At 54.4% G+C, this 19,712-nt stretch overlaps 2 protein-coding genes across 2 annotated transcripts in view; both read left to right on the forward strand.

Annotated features, from left to right (window-relative positions):
- Positions 1-17,862, forward strand: part of Col7a1 (collagen type VII alpha 1 chain) — a 32,716-nt gene extending 14,854 nt beyond the window's left edge. Inside the window, exons 54-118 of the mRNA XM_051140362.1 lie at positions 194-265; positions 472-516; positions 752-778; positions 998-1,027; positions 1,157-1,228; positions 1,319-1,354; positions 1,435-1,470; positions 1,561-1,641; positions 1,817-1,852; positions 2,200-2,262; positions 2,348-2,392; positions 3,686-3,721; positions 3,792-3,827; positions 3,936-4,031; positions 4,146-4,181; positions 4,273-4,308; positions 4,608-4,655; positions 4,936-4,971; positions 5,092-5,214; positions 5,303-5,503; positions 5,596-5,631; positions 5,721-5,774; positions 5,949-6,017; positions 6,092-6,136; positions 6,251-6,313; positions 6,508-6,552; positions 6,848-6,883; positions 6,997-7,032; positions 7,156-7,200; positions 7,312-7,344; positions 7,420-7,482; positions 7,601-7,636; positions 7,718-7,798; positions 7,913-7,981; positions 8,107-8,142; positions 8,237-8,278; positions 8,455-8,499; positions 8,589-8,633; positions 9,476-9,511; positions 9,595-9,654; positions 9,759-9,866; positions 10,038-10,109; positions 10,207-10,242; positions 10,367-10,426; positions 10,529-10,573; positions 10,936-10,971; positions 11,092-11,127; positions 11,206-11,262; positions 11,399-11,470; positions 11,565-11,636; positions 11,834-11,869; positions 12,134-12,214; positions 12,713-12,766; positions 13,416-13,469; positions 13,545-13,607; positions 13,973-14,035; positions 14,292-14,408; positions 15,180-15,257; positions 15,341-15,394; positions 15,535-15,583; positions 16,374-16,406; positions 16,548-16,634; positions 16,838-16,933; positions 17,056-17,250; positions 17,541-17,862. Coding sequence (XP_050996319.1) covers positions 194-265; positions 472-516; positions 752-778; positions 998-1,027; positions 1,157-1,228; positions 1,319-1,354; positions 1,435-1,470; positions 1,561-1,641; positions 1,817-1,852; positions 2,200-2,262; positions 2,348-2,392; positions 3,686-3,721; positions 3,792-3,827; positions 3,936-4,031; positions 4,146-4,181; positions 4,273-4,308; positions 4,608-4,655; positions 4,936-4,971; positions 5,092-5,214; positions 5,303-5,503; positions 5,596-5,631; positions 5,721-5,774; positions 5,949-6,017; positions 6,092-6,136; positions 6,251-6,313; positions 6,508-6,552; positions 6,848-6,883; positions 6,997-7,032; positions 7,156-7,200; positions 7,312-7,344; positions 7,420-7,482; positions 7,601-7,636; positions 7,718-7,798; positions 7,913-7,981; positions 8,107-8,142; positions 8,237-8,278; positions 8,455-8,499; positions 8,589-8,633; positions 9,476-9,511; positions 9,595-9,654; positions 9,759-9,866; positions 10,038-10,109; positions 10,207-10,242; positions 10,367-10,426; positions 10,529-10,573; positions 10,936-10,971; positions 11,092-11,127; positions 11,206-11,262; positions 11,399-11,470; positions 11,565-11,636; positions 11,834-11,869; positions 12,134-12,214; positions 12,713-12,766; positions 13,416-13,469; positions 13,545-13,607; positions 13,973-14,035; positions 14,292-14,408; positions 15,180-15,257; positions 15,341-15,394; positions 15,535-15,583; positions 16,374-16,406; positions 16,548-16,634; positions 16,838-16,933; positions 17,056-17,250; positions 17,541-17,551 — 3,831 coding nt within the window. The 3' untranslated portion in view covers positions 17,552-17,862. The remainder of the gene's footprint in view (positions 1-193; positions 266-471; positions 517-751; positions 779-997; positions 1,028-1,156; positions 1,229-1,318; positions 1,355-1,434; positions 1,471-1,560; positions 1,642-1,816; positions 1,853-2,199; positions 2,263-2,347; positions 2,393-3,685; positions 3,722-3,791; positions 3,828-3,935; positions 4,032-4,145; positions 4,182-4,272; positions 4,309-4,607; positions 4,656-4,935; positions 4,972-5,091; positions 5,215-5,302; positions 5,504-5,595; positions 5,632-5,720; positions 5,775-5,948; positions 6,018-6,091; positions 6,137-6,250; positions 6,314-6,507; positions 6,553-6,847; positions 6,884-6,996; positions 7,033-7,155; positions 7,201-7,311; positions 7,345-7,419; positions 7,483-7,600; positions 7,637-7,717; positions 7,799-7,912; positions 7,982-8,106; positions 8,143-8,236; positions 8,279-8,454; positions 8,500-8,588; positions 8,634-9,475; positions 9,512-9,594; positions 9,655-9,758; positions 9,867-10,037; positions 10,110-10,206; positions 10,243-10,366; positions 10,427-10,528; positions 10,574-10,935; positions 10,972-11,091; positions 11,128-11,205; positions 11,263-11,398; positions 11,471-11,564; positions 11,637-11,833; positions 11,870-12,133; positions 12,215-12,712; positions 12,767-13,415; positions 13,470-13,544; positions 13,608-13,972; positions 14,036-14,291; positions 14,409-15,179; positions 15,258-15,340; positions 15,395-15,534; positions 15,584-16,373; positions 16,407-16,547; positions 16,635-16,837; positions 16,934-17,055; positions 17,251-17,540) is intronic.
- A 1,150-nt stretch (positions 17,863-19,012) lies between these two features.
- Ucn2 (urocortin 2) lies at positions 19,013-19,354 on the forward strand. Its single transcript, XM_051140359.1, has one exon. It carries the CDS (start codon positions 19,013-19,015, stop codon positions 19,352-19,354), a length of 342 nt encoding a protein of 113 aa, XP_050996316.1.
- Positions 19,355-19,712: the final 358 nt, after the last annotated feature.

A 19,712-nucleotide genomic window follows, 5' to 3' on the forward strand; every position in this document is an offset into this window, starting at 1 on the left:
GGCAGAGGCAGGCGGATCTCTGTGAGTTCGAGGCCAGCCTGGTCTACAAAGTGAATCCAGGACAGCTAAGGCTACACAGAGAAACCCTGTCTCAAAAAACCAAAAATAAATAAATAATAAAGAAGAAGAAGAAGCTTATGGGAAAGCCTGAAAATGCCCAAAGAGTGTGTGTCAAACCAGCTGTTCTTCTCAGGGGGCACCTGGGGTCCGGGGACCTGTAGGTGAGAAGGGAGACCAGGGAGACCCTGGAGAGGATGGACGGAATGTGAGTCTCAACTGTCCCCTCAACCCTGACCTCAGTCTCAACTCATCCATCAATTCCCACACCTCTCCTTCAGTGCTCACCCTCACAGTCCTTAGCTCCTTTGTGAGAACTCCCCAAATGCCAGCAGGACCCCACGAGCCCTTCCAAACCTTCTAAACCTCTCCCCAATTGCAGTCTGCCCACAGTGACTCCCTTGTCTTCTGCAGGGCAACCCTGGATCATCTGGACCCAAGGGTGACCGTGGGGAGCCGGTGAGCAGTTCTGGTCCTGGGCGTGGGTGGGCTGCCATTGGTGGGCATCATTCACACCGAGACCTGGAAGCTAAAGGGGTTCGGGGGAGCACTGATGGCTACTTCCAGGCCTAGCTGCCTTCTGGGACTCGGGGTATTTTAGGGTAAGGGGGGAAGAGTTGAACCTGGGCAACTCTGAACTTCGATGCCTGGTAACCTCGGGGCTCCTATTGATGCCTATAATTCCTTTTTCCAGGGCCCCCCGGGTCCCCCTGGACGACTGGTAGGTGTTGAGCTAGGTCTTGCTCTGTCATCTCCCTTCCCTGCCCGCCGCCCCCCGCCCCCCGCCTCCCCGTTGACTGCTGTATCCACTCGTCCACTCCACTTCCCTCATAGTCCCTTGACACCTCTATTGATCGTCACTGCCCCTTGCGTTTCCACTTTCCAGCCTCACATTTGCCCTTCAGGCCTTCAGGTGTTCTAATTAAGCACTCCCCCACAGGTGGATGCTGGAATTGGGTCCAGAGACAAGGTACTGGGGTCTGTGGGTACAGTGAAGCTGCCAGTCTGGGAAGGATCAGTGGCCCTTATGACTAGACCTAGCTCAAGTGTACCTAGTGGCCGAGGAGCTGCTCCCTCAGCAAGCCTGTCTCTGCCACAGGGAGAGCCTGGGCAGGAAGGCCCTCCAGGACCCAAGGGTGACCCTGGACCCCCTGGACCCTCTGGACAAAGAGTAAGTGTGATGGGTCTTGTCGGGGCTGGAGTCCTGAAAACCCAATTCTTCTGTCTGACTCACTCTGATTCTTCCATCCTTTGTCCTCAGGGCATCGATGGGCTGCGGGGACCCCCAGGCCCACAGGTGAGTGTGTGCTTTGCCCCTTAATCTGTGTCATCATCATTGCCATGCCATCACCTTTTATCTGACCTTGTTCCCTCTAGGGAGACCCAGGTGTTCGAGGCCTCGCGGGGGACAAGGTGAGAGAACAAAATCAGTTTTCAGACGTAAAGTTGGCTGTAAGACCTGCCTCACTTTTCAAGGCTTCCTGCCCCCTCTGTTTTGTTCAGGGCGATCGGGGGCCCCCAGGGTTGGATGGCCGCAGCGGACTGGATGGGAAACCAGGAGCCCCTGGCCCCCCAGGGTTACATGTGAGTAACAGTTGTCCTCTTCCTGTAGCCCACCCTTCACCTGATTGGTCTTGGCATCTCCAGTGTTTTCTGTTTGCCCTCTCAGAGCCTTTGTGTGTGGGGCGTATCAGTGCTATGAGGCTTTGGGGTTCATCGGACCCTCATTCTGCGTGCCTAACTTTGAATCTTTTCTTAGGGTGCTTCAGGCAAAGCTGGGGACCCTGGGAGAGACGTAAGTTAGGGGAGATGCTAGAATGGAGGGTGGCTTGGGGTTCAGCAGAGGGCACAGTATCAATGAGAACAGAGCCAGTTGGTCTCAGTCCCCGGTCGGCAGGTCGCCTAAGTCCCCTTGCTGACCTCTGCCTTATACATCTTAACAGGGCAGCTCAGGTGGTTCTGGGGTTCTTCTATTAGGAATCAAAGCTGGAGTCCCCTTAACTTATGGGATCTGGGCCTCAGAGAATTTCCACAAGACCCCTGAATCTCTATACTGGGGACCCTTCTAGGCTATGGGATACCATGTCCCAAGGGACACCTCAGAGACCCTGTCAATCCTAGCAATGATTTTTTTTCACCCAGGGACTTCCAGGCCTTCGAGGAGAACATGGCCCACCTGGTCCCCCCGGCCCTCCTGGAGTACCAGTGAGTCCAGCCTTTCGTGCTGTCCTTTTAGCCTTTTCGTACTGTCACCTGAGCCCTGAGATCTGACCAATGCTCTGTTCCACAGGGAAAGGCAGGCGAGGATGGCAAACCTGGCCTGAACGGGAAAAATGTGAGTGTGCCTAAGGCAGTGCTGCCAAACCTGCAAAGAGAGGGCCATGTGTTCACTGACATGCCCAGAAACACAGACAACACACGAAACATATGTACTGACATAGGTAGTACCGAACATATTCCTGATGTAACAGTGCACCCTAAGTGTATTTTAGGGCACACCTGGGCAGCCTTGTAGACCCAGTGAGTTAGATCTGCGTGTGTGCGTGTGTGCGTGCGTGCATGCGTGTGTGTGTGTGTGTGTGTGTGTGTGTGTGTCCTTTCAGATCTGTGCATGACAAGATAAGCCACAGCCACCTGTCCAGTCAAAGAGTCACAGAAACATGTTGAAAGCAATAGACATGTGGGAATCAAGCCACATTCAGTGACGTGTGGAGACATGTTAACACTTAGACAATGATGTAGTGAAACAAAGTTCCATGGCTCTGCCATGACACATGTGAGGACATGCTGGCATGCATTTATAGCAATAGTCACCACCATACACATGACCATATATATTTAAATACATGTAAGGATTGCAGACACATGTTAAAACATGCAGTTTCTAGCCGGGCCTGGTGGCGCATGCCTTTAATCCCAGCACTTGGGAGGCAGAGGCAGGCGGATCGCTGTGAGTTCAAGGCCAGCCTGGTATATAAAGCGAATCCACGACAGCCAAGGCCACACAGAGAAACTCTGTCTTGAAAAAAACAAAAACAAAAACATGGAGTTTCTCAGGAACTGGGAACCTGAGTGTATGTGTGTAAATTCATGGTCAGACATAGGCGGTGACATGCAGATAGAGAAACAGTCTCCTTCTAGGACATATGGAGCCCTGTGTTACATTTACTAACATACATATGGATATGTGCACTCTGTTGGTTTGTTTGTTTGTTTTATTTTCAAGACATGGTTTCTCTGTATAGCCTTGGCTGTCCTGGACTCCCTTTGTAGACCAGGCTGGCTTCGAACTCATAGCAATCCGCCTGCCTCTGCCTCCCAAGTTCCGGGGTTTAAAGATGTGCGCTACCATGCCCGGCTGATATGTGCACTCATAAGACATAGACACTTACTATGTCTGCATGGATGTGAGTTACATATAGAGAGCTAAAGGAGGATGGTGATAGCATATTTACATCCCATGTAGGTAGGCATACCCATGGACACGCAACCGTTTTCTGGGGTGGACACAGTCACTCTAAGATGCACGGCCATGAAGCTGCAGAACCAATTCAGTTACAGTCATCTGAAATCTAGACACACAGTCTCAGAGCCAGATCGTTTAGGCTTATGAATCTTCTGCCCACAGGGAGAACCTGGAGACCCTGGAGAAGATGGAAGGAAGGTAGGCCCCTCCCTTGGAGGATGCTGCAGCCTCAGGTTGGACCATGTCTAAAAAGCCTTGTTTTCCTTAGGGGGAAAAGGGAGATTCAGGCGCCCCAGGAAGAGAAGTGAGTACTTGAGGTTTTTTAATATTCTGTGATCCCTGATCATGACCCTATGAGAAATACTGTTCACTTCTTCCCTGGGACCCTGGATGCTGACTGTTTCCTCTACAGGGTCCTGATGGTCCCAAGGGTGAGCGTGGAGCTCCTGGTAATCCTGGACTCCAGGGTCCTCCAGGTCTCCCCGGGCAGGTCGGTCCTCCCGGCCAGGTGAGTGTCTAGGGTAATGCTAGGACTTGGTGTCGGTAGCTCATTATGTTTCCTGGGCTACCCTCCTGGGATGCCTTGACTTATGTGATTCCCTTATGTTCCACCGTATTCCAGGGGTTCCCTGGTGTCCCAGGAATTACGGGTCCTAAGGTGAGTAGCGCACCTATGTTGGGTAAGGAGTGCCATGAAGGGGCTGAGCAAGGTTAGGAGACATGTTCCCCTGGATCATTCTGTGTTCCAGGGTGACCGTGGAGAGACTGGATCCAAAGGGGAGCAGGTGAGGTTCCCACCATTTTCATCCACCCATGCAGCTATGCCCTCCCCTTAAGTGTTTTTGTTTGGTTGTTTGGTTGGTTGGTTTTTTTTTGTTTGTTTGTTTGTTTTTTCAAGACAGGGTCTCTCTGTGTAGCCTTGGCCATCCTGGACACACTTTGTAGACCAGGCTGACCTCGAACTCACAGTGATCCCCCAGCCTCTGCCTCCCAAGTGCTGGGATTAAAGGCGTGCGCCACCACTCCCCTTAAATGTACATACATCCCACTGGCTGGGTCCCAGCAGCCAACCTCTTGTCTCTAGGGTCTTCCTGGAGAACGCGGCCTACGAGGAGAACCTGGCAGCTTGCTGGTGTGTCAGCCCTGGCCCTTGACCCTTGCCTGTGTATCCATAGCGGCCACTTCTCTCTTTCCCCTTGCTGTGGGACTCTATGGGTTTGGCCCTCTGTGCTCAGTCCCTTCAGTCTCTTGCCCTGGTGGGGTTCCAGTCAAGGAGGTACAGGTGGTAGAGACGTGCTTCCAGTTGGCCTCACCCCTGACCTCCGGACGGAAAGTTTCTCAGGGGACAGTGTAGGGCAGGAGATAGGGCCTTCTCTTGCACGAATAGCTCTTTACCATCTTTGTGTTCCCAGAATGCGGAGCGGTTCCTGGAAACAGCTGGTATCAAGGTAGGGTGCTTAGAAGTGAAAGCGGAGTCAAGTGGGGGCCCTAAGGGGACAAGCTGTGTCCACAGGGCCCTGTGGATGAAGTTACAGGCCCTGATCCTATGTACCCTCACTGTCCCTCAGGTGTCAGCCCTGCGGGAGATTGTGGACACCTGGGATGAGAGTTCTGGCAGCTTCCTGCCTGTGCCTGAGCGGAGACCTGGCCCCAAGGGGGACCCTGGTGAGCGAGGCCTTCCAGGCAAGGAGGTGAGTGACTGGTGGCTGCTCGGTGGGTATGCCTTGTGAAGGACATATTTTTCAAGGCACAGGAGGTCACCATTCTCCCCCCACCCAGGGCCCCATTGGCTTTCCTGGAGAACGTGGACTGAAGGGAGAGCGTGGAGACCCTGGCCCTCAGGGGCCTCCCGGTCTGGCCCTTGGAGAAAGGGGCCCAGCTGGTCCACCTGGCCTTGCTGGGGAACCTGGAAAGCCTGGCATTCCCGGACTCCCAGGCCAGGCTGGTGGCGCAGGGGAAGCAGGAAGGCCAGGAGAGAGGGTGAGCCTGGGGCTGACCAGGATGGGGTGGGAGATGACTGGCGAGGCTGGCCTCCCTGAGGATGCTGGCCTTACCCAGCTCTTTGTATCCAGGGAGAACGGGGAGAGAAAGGAGAACGTGGAGAACAGGTGGGTGCTGGGGAGGCCACCCTGGAGCAGGCCTTCCTGGAGCCTGCGCTGGCTGGCACAGCTCCCCACCATCTTCTTTTCTTCTGCAGGGCAGAGATGGCCTTCCTGGCCTCCCTGGACCACCTGGCCCTCCTGGTCCCAAGGTGATCACCCAGCCTTGTGCCTGGTAGTGATGATGCTAGCCTGAGATTGGGCCCCAGAAATACTCCATGAAGTATCTTCAACCCCATAAGTTTTATGTGATCCTGGGGCCTGAGCTGATCCCTTCACATCCTATATGACAGACTCCTCTTCCCTCTGTGATTTTGTACTTACAGGTGACCATTGAAGAGGCGGGTCCTAGACCCACTAGAGAGCAAGGACCTCCTGGACTCAAGGGTGCTAAGGTCCGTGTGGGGTCAACTTGTAACCCAAGCCCTACTTTGATACTAGGACCTGACCTGATGTCTTCTCCAAACAGGGGGAGCCGGGCAGTGGTGGTGACCCTGGACCTAAAGGAGACAAGGTGAGGCTCCCTACCCCTTATGCCCTGTCTCTGTGGGACACACCATGAGTGATATGACATATGTGTGCACACATGGTGGAGAATGGGGCTCAGGCCATGGTGTTTTGTTTGCAGGGTGTGCCAGGCATCCGAGGAGAACAGGGAGAGCCCGGAAAGAGGGGCCAGGATGGCAATCCGGTGAGTCTTTGCCCCATAGGTCACACATGTGCAAGAATATGGGTCTTACTTAATGTGTTGTCACATGCAGGGCTGGAGCCAGCACTGCTTAGGAGCGTAAGTCCTGTCCTTGCCTGTCAGGGGCAGGGTGAGCAGTGAGAACCTGCGCTTAGGTATGAGAGCAAGGTGCTCTTAGACCTTTTTTTTTTTAACAGGGTCTGCCGGGAGAGCGCGGTGTGGCCGGGCCTGAAGGGAAGCCGGTGAGTGGCCACGGGAGTTGCTGGCCTACAATCCAAGGCCCTCGCTGTGTGTTTATTACTTGAGGGAGTAAGGCTATGCCCATGTGCAAATTGTAGACAAAGGGCACCATGTCTTGGTCAGGTTTCCTGTGTGTATGTCTGCATGTCTATGAGCTATTTGTAAGGGCAGTCACAGGGATATAGTTATCTGTGTCAGAGAGGTGGAGAGTGTAAGGCCCAGACAAAGTCCTTCAAAAGGTGGGAACAGGCCAAAGTAAGGCCTGGACCGAGGTTCATCAGTCCCTTCCTTATGTAGGGTCTGCAAGGCCCAAGGGGGAGCCCTGGCCCAGCGGTGAGTACATTAGAACCCTCGCTCTGCTCCTATCCTGTGCCAGGCCACAGTGAAAAACACTGCCCACTTTCCCTGGGTGGGGCTCGCTCCTTTCATCAGACTCTTCCTAACAGGGTAGCCATGGAGACCCTGGACCACCTGGGGCCCCGGTGAGTGATGGAGAAACACTATCTAGTGAGGGTAGGAGAGGGAGGGGACAGTCATCTGTCACTATCCTGGAGCCCAGGCAGACCACACTGACCCCCGTCTTCTGCCGCTACACATTTCTCTAGGGTCTTGCTGGCCCTGCAGGACCCCAGGGACCTTCTGGCCTGAAGGTGAGTATAGTCACAGAAGGGGAACAGGACGGATCGTAAAGAAGGAGGGAGATTCCAGGCGAGTCTTTTCTCATGATGGAGCTGAGCATATGGTCTCTGGGTCTTTTACAGGGGGAACCTGGAGAGACAGGACTCCCAGGACGGGTGAGTGGTATAGCCCTCAGGGTAGGCTACAAGGACGCTTGTGGGGTTGGCACTGTTCTGAACTCCTTCTTCCAGGGTCTGCCTGGACCTACTGGAGCTGTGGGACTGCCTGGCCCTCCTGGCCCTTCAGGCCTCGTGGTGAGTGAGCTATGGTAGGGGTACCATGTCCTAGCTGCCGTGTTTCATGGGGTCTACACGCTCCAGTGCCCATTGTCCCTCGCTCCATATGACCCCCGTATCTGCTCACTCCCACCAGGGTCCACAAGGGTCACCAGGTTTGCCTGGACAAGTGGTAAGTCTTGGCCGTCTTGGGCTGGGCTCCTGGGGTTGAGGGTCACTTATGCAGGTCCTTAACGGAAGCCCTTCTTTTCAGGGAGAGACAGGGAAGCCGGGACCCCCAGGTCGTGACGGTACCAGTGGAAAGGATGGAGAAAGGGGAGGACCTGGTGTGCCAGTACGTGTTTCAGGAGAGCTGTTGAGGGGCTCTGTGCCCAGCTGGCTGGTCAGGGGCTGGGTGTCGGGGACAGGGTAACAAAGAGACCATATTCCTCACTCTGCTCTTTTGTAGGGGTTACCAGGTCTGCCAGGCCCTGTTGGTCCTAAAGGAGAACCCGGGCTTGTGGGGGCCCCTGGACAGGTGACAGTTGGCTCTGCTCCCTACTTCCCGCTCACCCCTAAGCCTCGGGTTTCCATCCACCATCTGGGATGGCAGGATGGGGTGAAGGAAGGGTGGCTAGGCTGCTCACTAGATGTTCCCCACAGGTGGTGGTTGGGCCCCCTGGAGTAAAAGGAGAGAAGGTGAGCAGGCAGGAGAGTTGAAAGAAAGGGCTAAGGAGTGGGCGGGGGGGGGGGGGAGGGGTTGAAGGAAACCCATTGAGTCTTCTATTGTCAGGGAGCTCCAGGGGACCTTGCTGGAGGCCTGCTGGGTGAGCCGGTAAGTGTGACACCCCTGAAAACAGGGCTTCTCTGACCCATAGTTTATCTATCCTCATGACTCTTAGCTTTCCCGATATCCCCCACATTTGACCCTGGCCTCAGGACTAACTCCTTAACGGATTCATTTGTTTGTCACTGACACCTGTGTCGTTGGATGGCCCATTATGTCTATAGGGAGCCAAAGGTGACCGAGGACTGCCTGGACCACGGGGTGAAAAAGTGAGTGGGTCTGGGCTTCGAGCACAAGTGATGGGCAGAGTAGGGGTGAGGCTGGGAGGCCAGGGGCCCTTACCATCCTCTGTGTGCAGGGTGAAGCTGGCCACACAGGAGAGCCTGGGGACCCTGGGGAAGATGTAAGTCTAGGGTCTGGGCAAGAGCAAGCGTGGTTTGACCATGAAAACAAAGACCATCTTGGGCTCGCTCTGTCTCTGAACCTGTGTTCTCTGTCTGCAGTGGGCAAGGCCACATGCCTTTGGCTTCCATATTTGTGGATCCAAGCTTGGCTTCTATGTGCCCACCCTTGGCCATGGTTCCTCACCGTGGCTGAGCCCATGTATGTCTGCTACTGCCTCATCCCCCAGGTCTCGCGGCATGGCGGATTCTCTTCAGGCCTCTGCTTGGTCATGTGTTTATAATCTTGTGTCCCATCCCTGTCTGTCTGAGTACACATCTGTGGTCACATCTAAGTTCCCTGATGGAGTTTCCGTCGAGCACCACATCTGTTGTTCCTCATGTTTGCACGCTCACTTGCGAGCTCTGTGTGCCTGTGGTCATGGCTGAACTCCCACACGTCTGTGGTCACATCTGGGCCTCCCTTGGCCTGTGCCCTCAGCAGCCTATGGGCCTATTTGAGTTCTGTTAGGCTCTTAATCATCTCAGTTCCCTTGGGAATATTTTTGGTCCATATAGAAGCTTCATGTTCACATTCTTACACTTTAAAAAAAAAAAAAATGTTGTGTGTGAATGTTTTGCCTGCATGTTTATTTGTGCACCGCCTGCCTGCCTATCACCCTTGGAGGCCAGAAAGGACATCGGAACCCTTGGGACTGAAATTGTAGATAGCTGTGAGCTGCCATGTATGTGTGCTGGGAATTGAACCCAGGTCCTTTGGAAGAGCAGCCAGTGCTCTTAACCTCCGAGTCATCTCTCTAGTTTGAATTATTTATTTATTTACTTACTTATTTATATTTCTTAGGGTCAAAAGGGGGCTCCAGGACTCAAAGGTCTCAAGGTACATTTATGTGGAAAGGTCTTTGCTTAGGGTCATGGGCTTATGACTCCTTAAGCCTGATAAGACCTCTCTTTCCCTCAAAGGGTGAGCCAGGTGTTGGGGTTCAGGGCCCTCCTGGGCCTACTGGTCCTCCAGGTATAAAGGTGAGTCAGTACCCATCATGGCTCCTGAGGTGGGAGGAAGGAGTCTAGGGCTTGACTTGGGAAGGTGTCCTCCTGTGACCACTCCCCCTTCTCATCTGTTTCAGGGAGACTTGGGCCCCCCTGGTACCCCTGGTGCTCCTGGTGTTGTTGGCTTCCCTGGTCAGACAGGACCTCGAGGAGAGATGGGACAGCCAGGGCCTGTCGGAGAGCGGGTAAGAGGGCTGGGAACAGCACTGGGGACTTGGTGACCTCGGGACCTCTGACTCCGGTAGCGGGAGAGGAGGAAGGGACTCGGTCCTTTCCTTGATGATGCTCAGTGTTTAGAAGAATAGAAGGATGGGTCCCAAGCCACTCCCTGTCTCCTTTGTCCCATCTTCCTATAGGGTCTGGCAGGCCCTCCAGGGAGAGAAGGTGCCCCAGGTCCCTTGGGACCACCTGGACAACCAGGCTCAGTGGTGAGTAGAACAGCCTGAATGGCCCAAGTCTAGGCCATGAGGGTGGGCATGTGGGGACTTCGAGACCATAGTTTCCTCACTTCTCTCTGCTCCACAGGGAGCACCTGGTGCCTCTGGACTCAAAGGAGACAAGGTGGGTGGAATGCTGCTGGCTCTCTCCTGTGCCTCTGTCACTCTGAAGTTTTCACTGCGCTCCTATAATCCTCTGTCCTCTACTGAGTCCCCTGACTTACTCCTGGTGTCCTGTTGACCTCTAGGGAGACCCAGGAGCAGGGCTGCCTGGGCCCCGAGGCGAGCGTGGTGAGCCAGGTGTCCGGGTATGTATGTCTTTAGCACAGCCAGGGCTCACCACCCCTCCATCACAGTGCTTGTCTCAGACAGTCAACCGCTGAGTCACTGAACCTAATGTCACCATTCAGGGTGAAGATGGCCACCCTGGCCAGGAAGGACCTCGTGGGCTCATGGTATGTGCTGTTGGAAAAAGCCCCAGTGGTGTGACTTCAATTCCCTGCCCGACTGCACACTGTCCTGGCCCTCTGGCTCTCTTTGTTGCCTGTCCTTTCTCTCTCTCTCTCTCTCTCTCTCTCTCTCTCTCTCTCTCATCTCTCTCTCTCTCTCTTTGAGACAGAGTCTCTCTGTGTAGCCTTGGCTGTCCTGAACTCACTTTGTAGACCAGGCTGGTCTTGAACTCACAGCGATCCTCCTGCCTCTGCCTCCCCTTACTCTTTCTCTTATTCCCTCTCAGTCTGTCTTACTCTGTCCCTTGAGCTGCCTCACTAGTCCTCCAAAATTCCCATAGCTCATTGTCATTTTTTTTTCTATACAGGGGCCCCCTGGCAGCCGGGGAGAGCGAGGGGAGAAGGTAAGGGCGGAAGAAAGGCCCCCGGGATAACTGGGGGTGATAGTGGGTATTATAATTAAGGTCTGCGCCAACCCCCCAACCAACCAACTTAAGTGAGAGTCACATTCTTCTACCCAATAGGGTGACGCTGGAACTGCAGGGCTCAAGGGTGACAAGGTAAGTATGGTCCTCGGGGAGGATTGGAGCAGGAGACTGGGGTGCTCCTGACTCTTCTGACCCCTTCTTGCCCCCCAGGGTGATTCGGCTGTGATTGAGGGGCCTCCAGGGCCACGGGGTGCCAAAGGGGACATGGTGAGTGGGTCTAGCTCAGACGTGAACTGGCTATGGGAAAGAGTTCTGTGGGTCGGCCAAGGTGGGCCAAGAACTCAGCTTTCCAGAACACGAGGGCCATCTGGCTCCTGACCTTGACCTCTGACCTCTGACCTAGGGTGAACGAGGGCCTCGAGGCATAGATGGTGACAAAGGACCCCGGGGAGAAAGTGGGAATCCTGGAGACAAGGTATAAGGAAGAGGATGGGTTCTCCTCATGGGGTCCTACAGGGGTATCCCAGATGGCGTCTCGATTCTGTCCTTTCTTTCTGTCACTCCTAAAGGGCTCCAAAGGAGAGCCTGGTGACAGAGGCCTGGCTGGATCCGTTGGAGTTCGAGGACTCACGGGACCCAAGGCAAGTTCCACCCCGGGCTTAGTCACTTATCCCTCACAGCTGCCATGACGATTCTTATGTTAGAGGAATCTAGGTCTCCTTGGACACATGTGTGTCACACAGGATCTATGTGCAGGCTGGGCCCTGGCTTACTGGGTCACCAAGTGACTGCACGTGCCAGCATGCACTGAAGGGCTTGCCTCAATCTGTCCCCACAGGGTGAGCCAGGTGCTGCTGGGACCCCTGGTGAGCCGGTAAGATGTCCCGATCCCATAGAGATTGCATCTTCACAAGGCCTCGTTCTCATGATGTCCAGGCCCATGTAGGCTTTTAGGGACCTAATTTTTATGACCTTACTTCTTCCAGAAGCTCCTACCTCTATAGTGAACTCTATGATGACCCCAGGCCATGCTGACCCTTGACCCATGGCAATGGGTGGTGACTGGAGTTCCCTGTCTGTAATCTAGGGTGATTCCTTTTGATCCCCCACTCTCCTTCTAACACCCTTTCTCCCCCAGGGAGCCCCAGGAAAGGATGGAGCCCCTGGTTTCCGAGGAGACAAAGGAGATATTGGCTTCACGGGTCCCCGAGGCCTCAAGGTGAGAAAGAATCTCTTTTCTTTTCTGGCCAAGATGGCCTGGTGTTGGAGAAAAAGGAGCCTAGGGTCAGATTTGGGAGCTCAGATTACATAGTGTTGGCTCAGGTTGGTAGTAAGAGTTAGTTTTGAGGTCAAAGATTCAAGGTGAGACAGAAATGGCTCGTTTAAAAATGTTTGGACCAGCTGGGCATGGTGGTGCACACCTTTAATCCCAGCACTTGGGAGGCAAAGGCAGGTGGATCGTTGTGAGTTCGAGGTTAGCCTGGTCTACAAAGCAAGTCTAGGACAGCCAAGGCTACACAGAGAAACCCTGTCATGAAAAACAAAAAATGTTTGGACCCAGGTGCTCACTTAGCCCAGGCTAGCTTTGACCTTGCTATGTGGCTAAGCCTGGTCTTAAACTCCTGACCCTCCTACCTCTACCTCTCAAGTGCTGAAGTTACAGATGTGTGCCATCACACCTCACAGAGTTTTTTTCTTATCTTCTTTCCTACCTTAGGGTGAAAGAGGAATAAAGGGAGCCTGTGGCCTTGATGGACAAAAAGGAGACAAGGTATACATGTAACAGGAGATTCTGGGGCTGTGGGCTGATGCCGGGGACTATGGGGGCTGATGCATGGGCTGTGGGGCTGATGCAGGGGCTGTGGGGCTGATGCATGGGCTGTGGGGCTGATGCATGGGCTGTGGGGCTGATGTGGGGGCTGTGGGGCTGATGCATGGGCTGTGGGGCTGATGTGGGGGCTGTGGGGCTGATGCATGGGCTGTGGGGCTGATGTGGGGGCCATAGAGCTGATGTGGGGGCCGTGGAACTGATGCAGGGGACTATGGGGGCTGATACAGGGGCTGTGGGGGCTGATGCGGGGAACTTTGGGGGCTGATGCGGGGCCTGTGCGGCTGATGCAGGAGCTGTCGGGCAGATGCGGGGCACTATAGGGGCTGATGCGGGGGCTGTGGAACTGATGCAGGGGACTATGAGGGCTGATGCGGGGGCTGTGGGGCTGATGCAGGGCTGTGGGGCTGATGTGGGGGCCATAGAGCTGATGTGGGGGCCGTGGAACTGATGCAGGGGACTATGGGGGCTGATGCGGGGGCTGTGGGAGCTGATGTGGGGGCTGTGGGAGCTGATGTGGAGACCATGAGGGCTGGTGCGGGGACTGTGGGTGCTGGGGCCCAAGGCTCATTCCTTTACCTGATACTTTCAGGGAGAAGCTGGTTTTCCTGGACGCCCTGGGTTGGCAGGACGGAAAGGAGACCCGGTGAGTGTCAGGGTACACCCTAAATAAAGAGGGGGTGCTGACTAGAGAGTCAACCTCACATTTTCTTTCCTCTAGGGAGAGCCTGGTTTGCCGGGTCAGTCTGGGGCTCCTGGCAAAGAGGGCCTGATCGGTCCCAAGGTACAGGGGCTCTTAATAATGGGCACAATTAGGGTGGAGTCAGGACAAAGAAAGCCACGATAGGGTCAAGGAAGGTTGTGGCTTTGGGGGGGTCATGTGTGGCTGTTTTTGAGATTTCAGGGGAGGTTTGGGGTCACAGTCAAGAGTTACGGTGAAAGGGTGGAAGGCAAAGCAGGGGCGAGGTGTCATGTTGAATCAAGGCAGAGCTTGGGTGGAGTTGGTGTCGTGGGGTCATAGAAGGGACAAGAACAGGTGCTTGGCTCATACACTGTAGAGGGCATTGGGCCAGGGGACTCAGAAAGCCCAAGGATACACCAGAGCAGAAGGGTGTCAGAGCTGAGTGTATTTCCTGCTTCTGTTTCCAGGGGGACAGAGGCTTTGATGGGCAGTCAGGACCCAAGGGTGACCAAGGCGAGAAAGGGGAGAGGGTAAGTTGAGGTTGGGGTTTGTGATCTGAAGGGAGCACTGTCTTTGGAAGTGGTTTCATCTTTAAGTGGTTTGTTTTGTTGTTTTGTTTTGTTTGTTTTTCAAGACAGGGTTTCTCTGTGTGGCCTTGGCTGTCCTGGACTCGCTTTGTAGACCAGGCTGGCCTCGAACTCACGAAGACCCTGGGATTAAAGTCACACACCACCATGTCTGGCATGAGGTGGTTCTAATTACCAACTCTATTCTATCTTTCCACAGGGACCCCCAGGAGTTGGGGGCTTCCCAGGCCCCAGGGGGAATGATGGCTCCAGCGGTCCCCCGGGGCCACCTGGTGGTGCTGGTCCCAAAGGCCCTGAAGGGCTTCAGGGTCAGAAGGTAAAGGTCCCCAACTGTAATGCCTGACCCTTGACCCTACCCTCCTTACTTTTGCTTTTAGACAGGGTGGCTTGGAACTCTCTATGTAGACCAGGCTAGGCTCAAATTCAGAGTTTGGCTTGCCTCTGCCTCCCCGGTGCTGAGATTAAAGACGTGTGCCACCATGCCTGCTGGCATTTTTGTTTTAAATTTTATTCTTCACTCTATGTGTATGAATGTATTGCCTGAACATATATTTTTGTGTCGTGTGTGTGCCTGGTGCCTGAGAAGGCCAGAGAAGGCATCAGATCCCCTGGAACTGGAATTGCAGATGATTGTGAGCAGCCATGTGGGTGCTGGTAACCGGGCCTGGGTCCTCTTTAGAGCATCTGGAGAGATGGCTCAGAGGTTAAGAGCATTGTCTGCTCTTCCAAAGGTGACGAGTTCAATTCCCAGCAACTACATGGTGGCTCACAACCATCTATGAGATCTGGTGCCCTCTTCGGGCAGGTGTTACATGCAGACAGAGCACTGTATACTTAACAAATACATTTAATAATTAAAAAAAAAAAAAAAGGAACTTTGTCCAGCCTGGGTTAAAGCCAGAGCCTTACATGGGCTAATCGAGGGCTGCATTGCTGAGCTGCACTTCCAGCATCCTACCTTTCCTGCCTCTGAATCGTGAACCTCTGATCTCCAATGCTCCAATCTCTGAAGCTGTGCTCCTCCACCTGCCTGTATTCTGACCCAAACTGTCACTGACCCTACCTACTTGGTCCTTGCGTCTGACAGGGTGAGCGAGGTCCCTCTGGAGAGAGTGTGGTGGGGGCTCCTGGTGCTCCCGGCGCTCCCGGTGAGAGAGGGGAGCAGGTGAGTGTCGGTTCTTGGGCTTGGAGTCAGAGACTAGCATGATCTCTGGTCTGTCACAACCTGGTCACATCTGTTGCACATAGGGGCGACCCGGACCTGCTGGCCCCCGTGGGGAGAAAGGAGAAGCTGCGCTGACCGTGAGTTTAGCCTGGGTGGGATGGACCACCTAGTCCCAGTCCCGGGGCTCTTGACTTGTTATGGGTTGCCTTTGCCTCCTACATTATGCGAGCCCGTGATTCATGGGTTCCTCAGGGTCCTTGTGGTCTTATGTTCCCAGGAGGATGACATCCGGGGCTTTGTGCGTCAGGAGATGAGTCAGCATTGTGGTGAGTGGGTCTAGTGTGGAGTCCCCTGCCCCGACCCCATCCAGGGACACCTAGATGGGAGACTGGTGAGTCCCCAGAACTTACAGAGGGCCAGCATGCAAATGCAGATGCTGCAGGACAGACATGTTAATAGGGCGTCCTTAAAGGAGACAGAAAGACAGACGTGGGCGGCTGCATAGTGTTCTGATGACTGTCTGTGTGGAGGGGTAGAGTGAGGAGCAGAGCTGGTCCCAGCAGCTGGGACACAGGTGTGGGAGTGATGGTTTCTTCCTGTCATGACTGCTTTCCTGTCTGCATCTCCTGACCCTGACTTCCTTCGGCCCTTGCTTCCCTGGTCTATTTCCAACTTCTCATTCCTGTTGCTTCAGCTCCCCTATGTTTCTTCCTGTTTTTTTGTTTTGTTTTTATTATTATTATTTGGGGGGGGGGGGTTGAGACAGGGTTTCTCTGTGTAGCCCTGGCTGTCCTGGACTCACTTTGTAGACCAGGCTGGCCTCGAACTCACAGCGATCTGCCTGCCTCTGCCTCCTGAGTGCTGGGATTAAAGGCGTGTGCTACCACTGCCCCTGGTATTTCTTCCTGTCTCTCTGCTTCCTCCCTCCTCTTCACCTCTCACCTGTTCACTCTTCTCATTCCTTTGTCTCTCACTGGCTTTCCTGCTGTCTCGCTATATCTTGCCCCACACGTGTCTTTTGTCTGTTCCTCCTCCAGCCTCCGTCTTTTCTTTGTCTCTTGTTCTTCATGTTCTTCACTTCTTGTGATCTCATACTATCCCTTCTGTTCCTTCCAGCCTGCCAGGGCCAGTTTATTGCGTCTGGATCACGTGAGTAGCTTTCTCTGTCTAGAACTTCCTTCATCCAAGGCACTGGCTGCTCTGCCCATCATCTGGGTCCTCTCAGCAGGGGTGTAGCTAAGGTAGCTGACCATGATAGCCAAAAATGTCATAACCCACTCTGTGCTCCAGGACCCCTCCCTGGTTATGCTGCGGATACAGCTGGTCCCCGGCTCCACCATGTGCCCGTGCTCCGGGTCTCTCATGTAGAGGAGGAAGGTGAGGCTGACGGCTCATGGGGCGTGTACAGGGTGGGGATAGATATGCATTATGGGTCTTGATGCATCGAGGCACATTGCATGTATATAGAGTCCACACACAGGACACGCACACATTTCTGCACATGGCAGGGAGATGGATGTTATCCACTCTATCCCAGAACCAGCAGGGTCTCCTCACAGCATACCCCACCCTACCTGCAGGCCAGGTGCCCCCTGAAGACGATGATGACTTCTCCGAGTACTCAGTGTATTCTGTGGAGGACTACCAGGACCCCGAAGTTCCTTGGGATGGTGATGGTGAGATTAAGGGCTGGGACCAGAGAGGTTTAGGCAGTGCCAGACAGCCCATCCCACTGTTGATCTTTTGTTGATTTCTGACTCCTCTGATCCCCAATGACTTAACCGCCACTGACCCCTAGATCCCTGCTCCCTACCACTGGATGAGGGCTCCTGTACTGCCTATACCCTGCGCTGGTACCATCGGGCTGTGCCTGGTGGCACGGCCTGTCATCCCTTTGTCTACGGTGGCTGTGGAGGGAATGCCAACCGTTTCGGAACCCGTGAGGCGTGTGAGCACCGCTGCCCACCCCAAGTGGTCCACAGCCAGAAAACAGGTAGGGGCCTAGATTCTTTCAATGAAGGCTGTACGGACATGAATAAGTGCCTGGGAAAGAAGCTCCCAGAGACTGGGGGACCTCCAGACACCACATCAAAGAACTGGCTCCATATCCCCAGCTGTGGAGCCTGCATAGTCGCTCTCTGTGTTCCTTTTTGCTAAGGATCCCTCTCTGAGTCAGAGCGCACACCCCCATCCCTCATGGATGCTTTGCCATGTTGCTGTTCCGACCCTATGTTGGGAAAGGAGTTGAGATGGGCCAACTGTTTTCTGATGTGTTCCACACAGGTGCTGCCTAGGGCTGAAGTCCGGATGACGCGTTTGATGGGCAGCAGTCTCTGGAAGGTGGCAGGGCTCAGCGCAGGGTCCTGCTGTCCTCCACTTGGTGCTAGAGTTGTGTGTGCACATGAGCGTGTGTGCGTGTCCACTATTTCAGCGACTTGGTCCTGTGGGTCTGGTCTTACCCCCCGTGGACAAGTCCCCATTGTGGTGCCTGCTTTCCTGGCAGATGACTCACTGTTGGGGGTGGTTGTGGGCAGTGAATGGATGTGACTGGTGTCCAACCTGCCCCTTGACCCCAAGGCTGTGATGCCATGGTGCTGATTCGGGGGGTGGGGTGGGGAGGGCATTAAAGCTGCTGTTTTAAAAGGCTCTTGTTGTTGGCTATTTGGGTGAGATGGTGTATCAGGAGGCAGATTTCCCTTGGGGGAAGGGGTAGTCAGCATCACATCCCATGGTATAGCGTCCTCAGGCTTGGCCCTTGTTACTTTTCTGCTCTCTTAGTCCCCTAACTTGTTCCCCCAAATGAAATAGGGTGGGGGCTAAGGGGGTGTCCTTACTGCTCCCTGGGAGGGCATGAGTCATAGGTGGGGTGCTGCCTCATGCTCCCTACCCCAGGAGGCTGGGGAGATAAATGGGCCTTGCAGTAGCGTAAAGGGTCAGGCCATAGGGACCGTTTTGCCTGGCCCTAGTCCCAGCATCCCCTGCAGGCCCAGCCTACCCGAGGAGGAAGCTGGTATCTCGGTATGAGTGGCATTGGGTCGGATGGGAAGGGTCTGGGGTTTGGGTGAGTGGAGGTGCCTGAACCTGGGAGGCTCTTGGGGTCCCTGGCTGCTCAGCTTCACTTGCCTCCCCTTTCCCCTATTGCTGTCCTTCCTTGATCAGCGTGTGTTCAGAACGTGGCTCCATTCTGTCACTATGGGGTTTTCTGCTTCTGAGTCTTTCTTTCCGCCTACCTGTCTCCAGGGCGGTTTGTCTTCCGGCCTTGTCTTCTCTCTTGTCTTCCCCTATCTTTCTTTATCTTACCCCATTCATCTCTCTTTCTCCTTCTGTTCCTTCTCCCACTGCCAATGCCTTTTCTTTCTCTGCCTCTGGATGTCCTTGCGTCCTTAGCTTCCACTTGTTCTCATTCTGTTATCTTCGGGGTTTTTAGGCAGGGTCTCAGTATGTAATCCAGTCTGGCTTCAAACTTGGATCCTGGCTCAGCGTCCCAAGCGCTGGGATTATAGACATGCGAAGCCGCCATGCCTCAGTACACATGCATGTTCATTCCTTCTGTCTGGCTCCTGTCTCTGTCTGGTCCTGTTTTGGCTTTCTTCTTTCTTCCACTTTGTTTCTGTGTGGCTGACCCTGGCCTGGCCTCGGTAATCTCTCCATCCAACCCCTCTTTGCCTCTTGCCTCTTGTAGTCTGTCTCCTTCCAATGAACCGCAGCTGTGGAGCCCAGACTCTGAGCCTGTTTTCTCCCTACAGCCTTACCACATGATGACCGGGTGGGCACTGGTGATGCTCATGGTCCTGATGTTGGGTAGGGTCCTGTTCGTGCCAGGGACCCCTATCCCCACCTTCCAGCTCCTCCCTCAGAACTATCTGGAGACAGCTCCCTACTCTGTAGCCTCGGAGAGCCCCTCAGCTACCACCACAGGGCCCTCAGCTTTCCGGAGCAAGTCTAAAGCCACTCCTCACCTGGGCACACGGGTCACACTCTCCTTGGATGTCCCCATTGGTCTCCTGCAGATCCTCCTGGAGCAGTCTCGGAGCAAGGCTGCCAGGGATCAGGCTGCCACTAACGCCCAAATACTGGCCCGCGTTGGCCGCCGCTGAGACTGAGGAAGGGGGTCATGAAGATGGCGTTGCCCTGGATGAGAAGTTCTGGCGGACAGCAGCAAAGCTGGACAGTATTGCATCTATGCAGAGCATACCAAGGCATCACCACAGTGGGCCACCGCCACGGCTTCCACCTCTGTACATTATGTTTATACAGCCATACAATGCCTTGCCGTGCTCCTGTGCCCCTCACACTTAATGTCTGAACATCCTGGACACTAGCATGTATGTCTGCTATATGGAATCCTGTCTTGCCTGCAGTCCCTGGCAGCCACAGAGCATCTTGATACTACCATGTGAACTATGTCATTAAATGTTAAGGAGGCTCAACACAGTGCACCGTGCTGCCCTTGAG

This window comes from Acomys russatus, chromosome 32 (assembly GCF_903995435.1).
Source record: "Acomys russatus chromosome 32, mAcoRus1.1, whole genome shotgun sequence".
NCBI lineage: Eukaryota > Metazoa > Chordata > Mammalia > Rodentia > Muridae > Acomys > Acomys russatus.

Coding starts and splice junctions, on each gene's coding strand:
- Ucn2 (XM_051140359.1), top strand. CDS start 19,013: ATGATGACCGGGTGGGCACTGGTGATGCTCATGGTCCTGATGTTGGGT.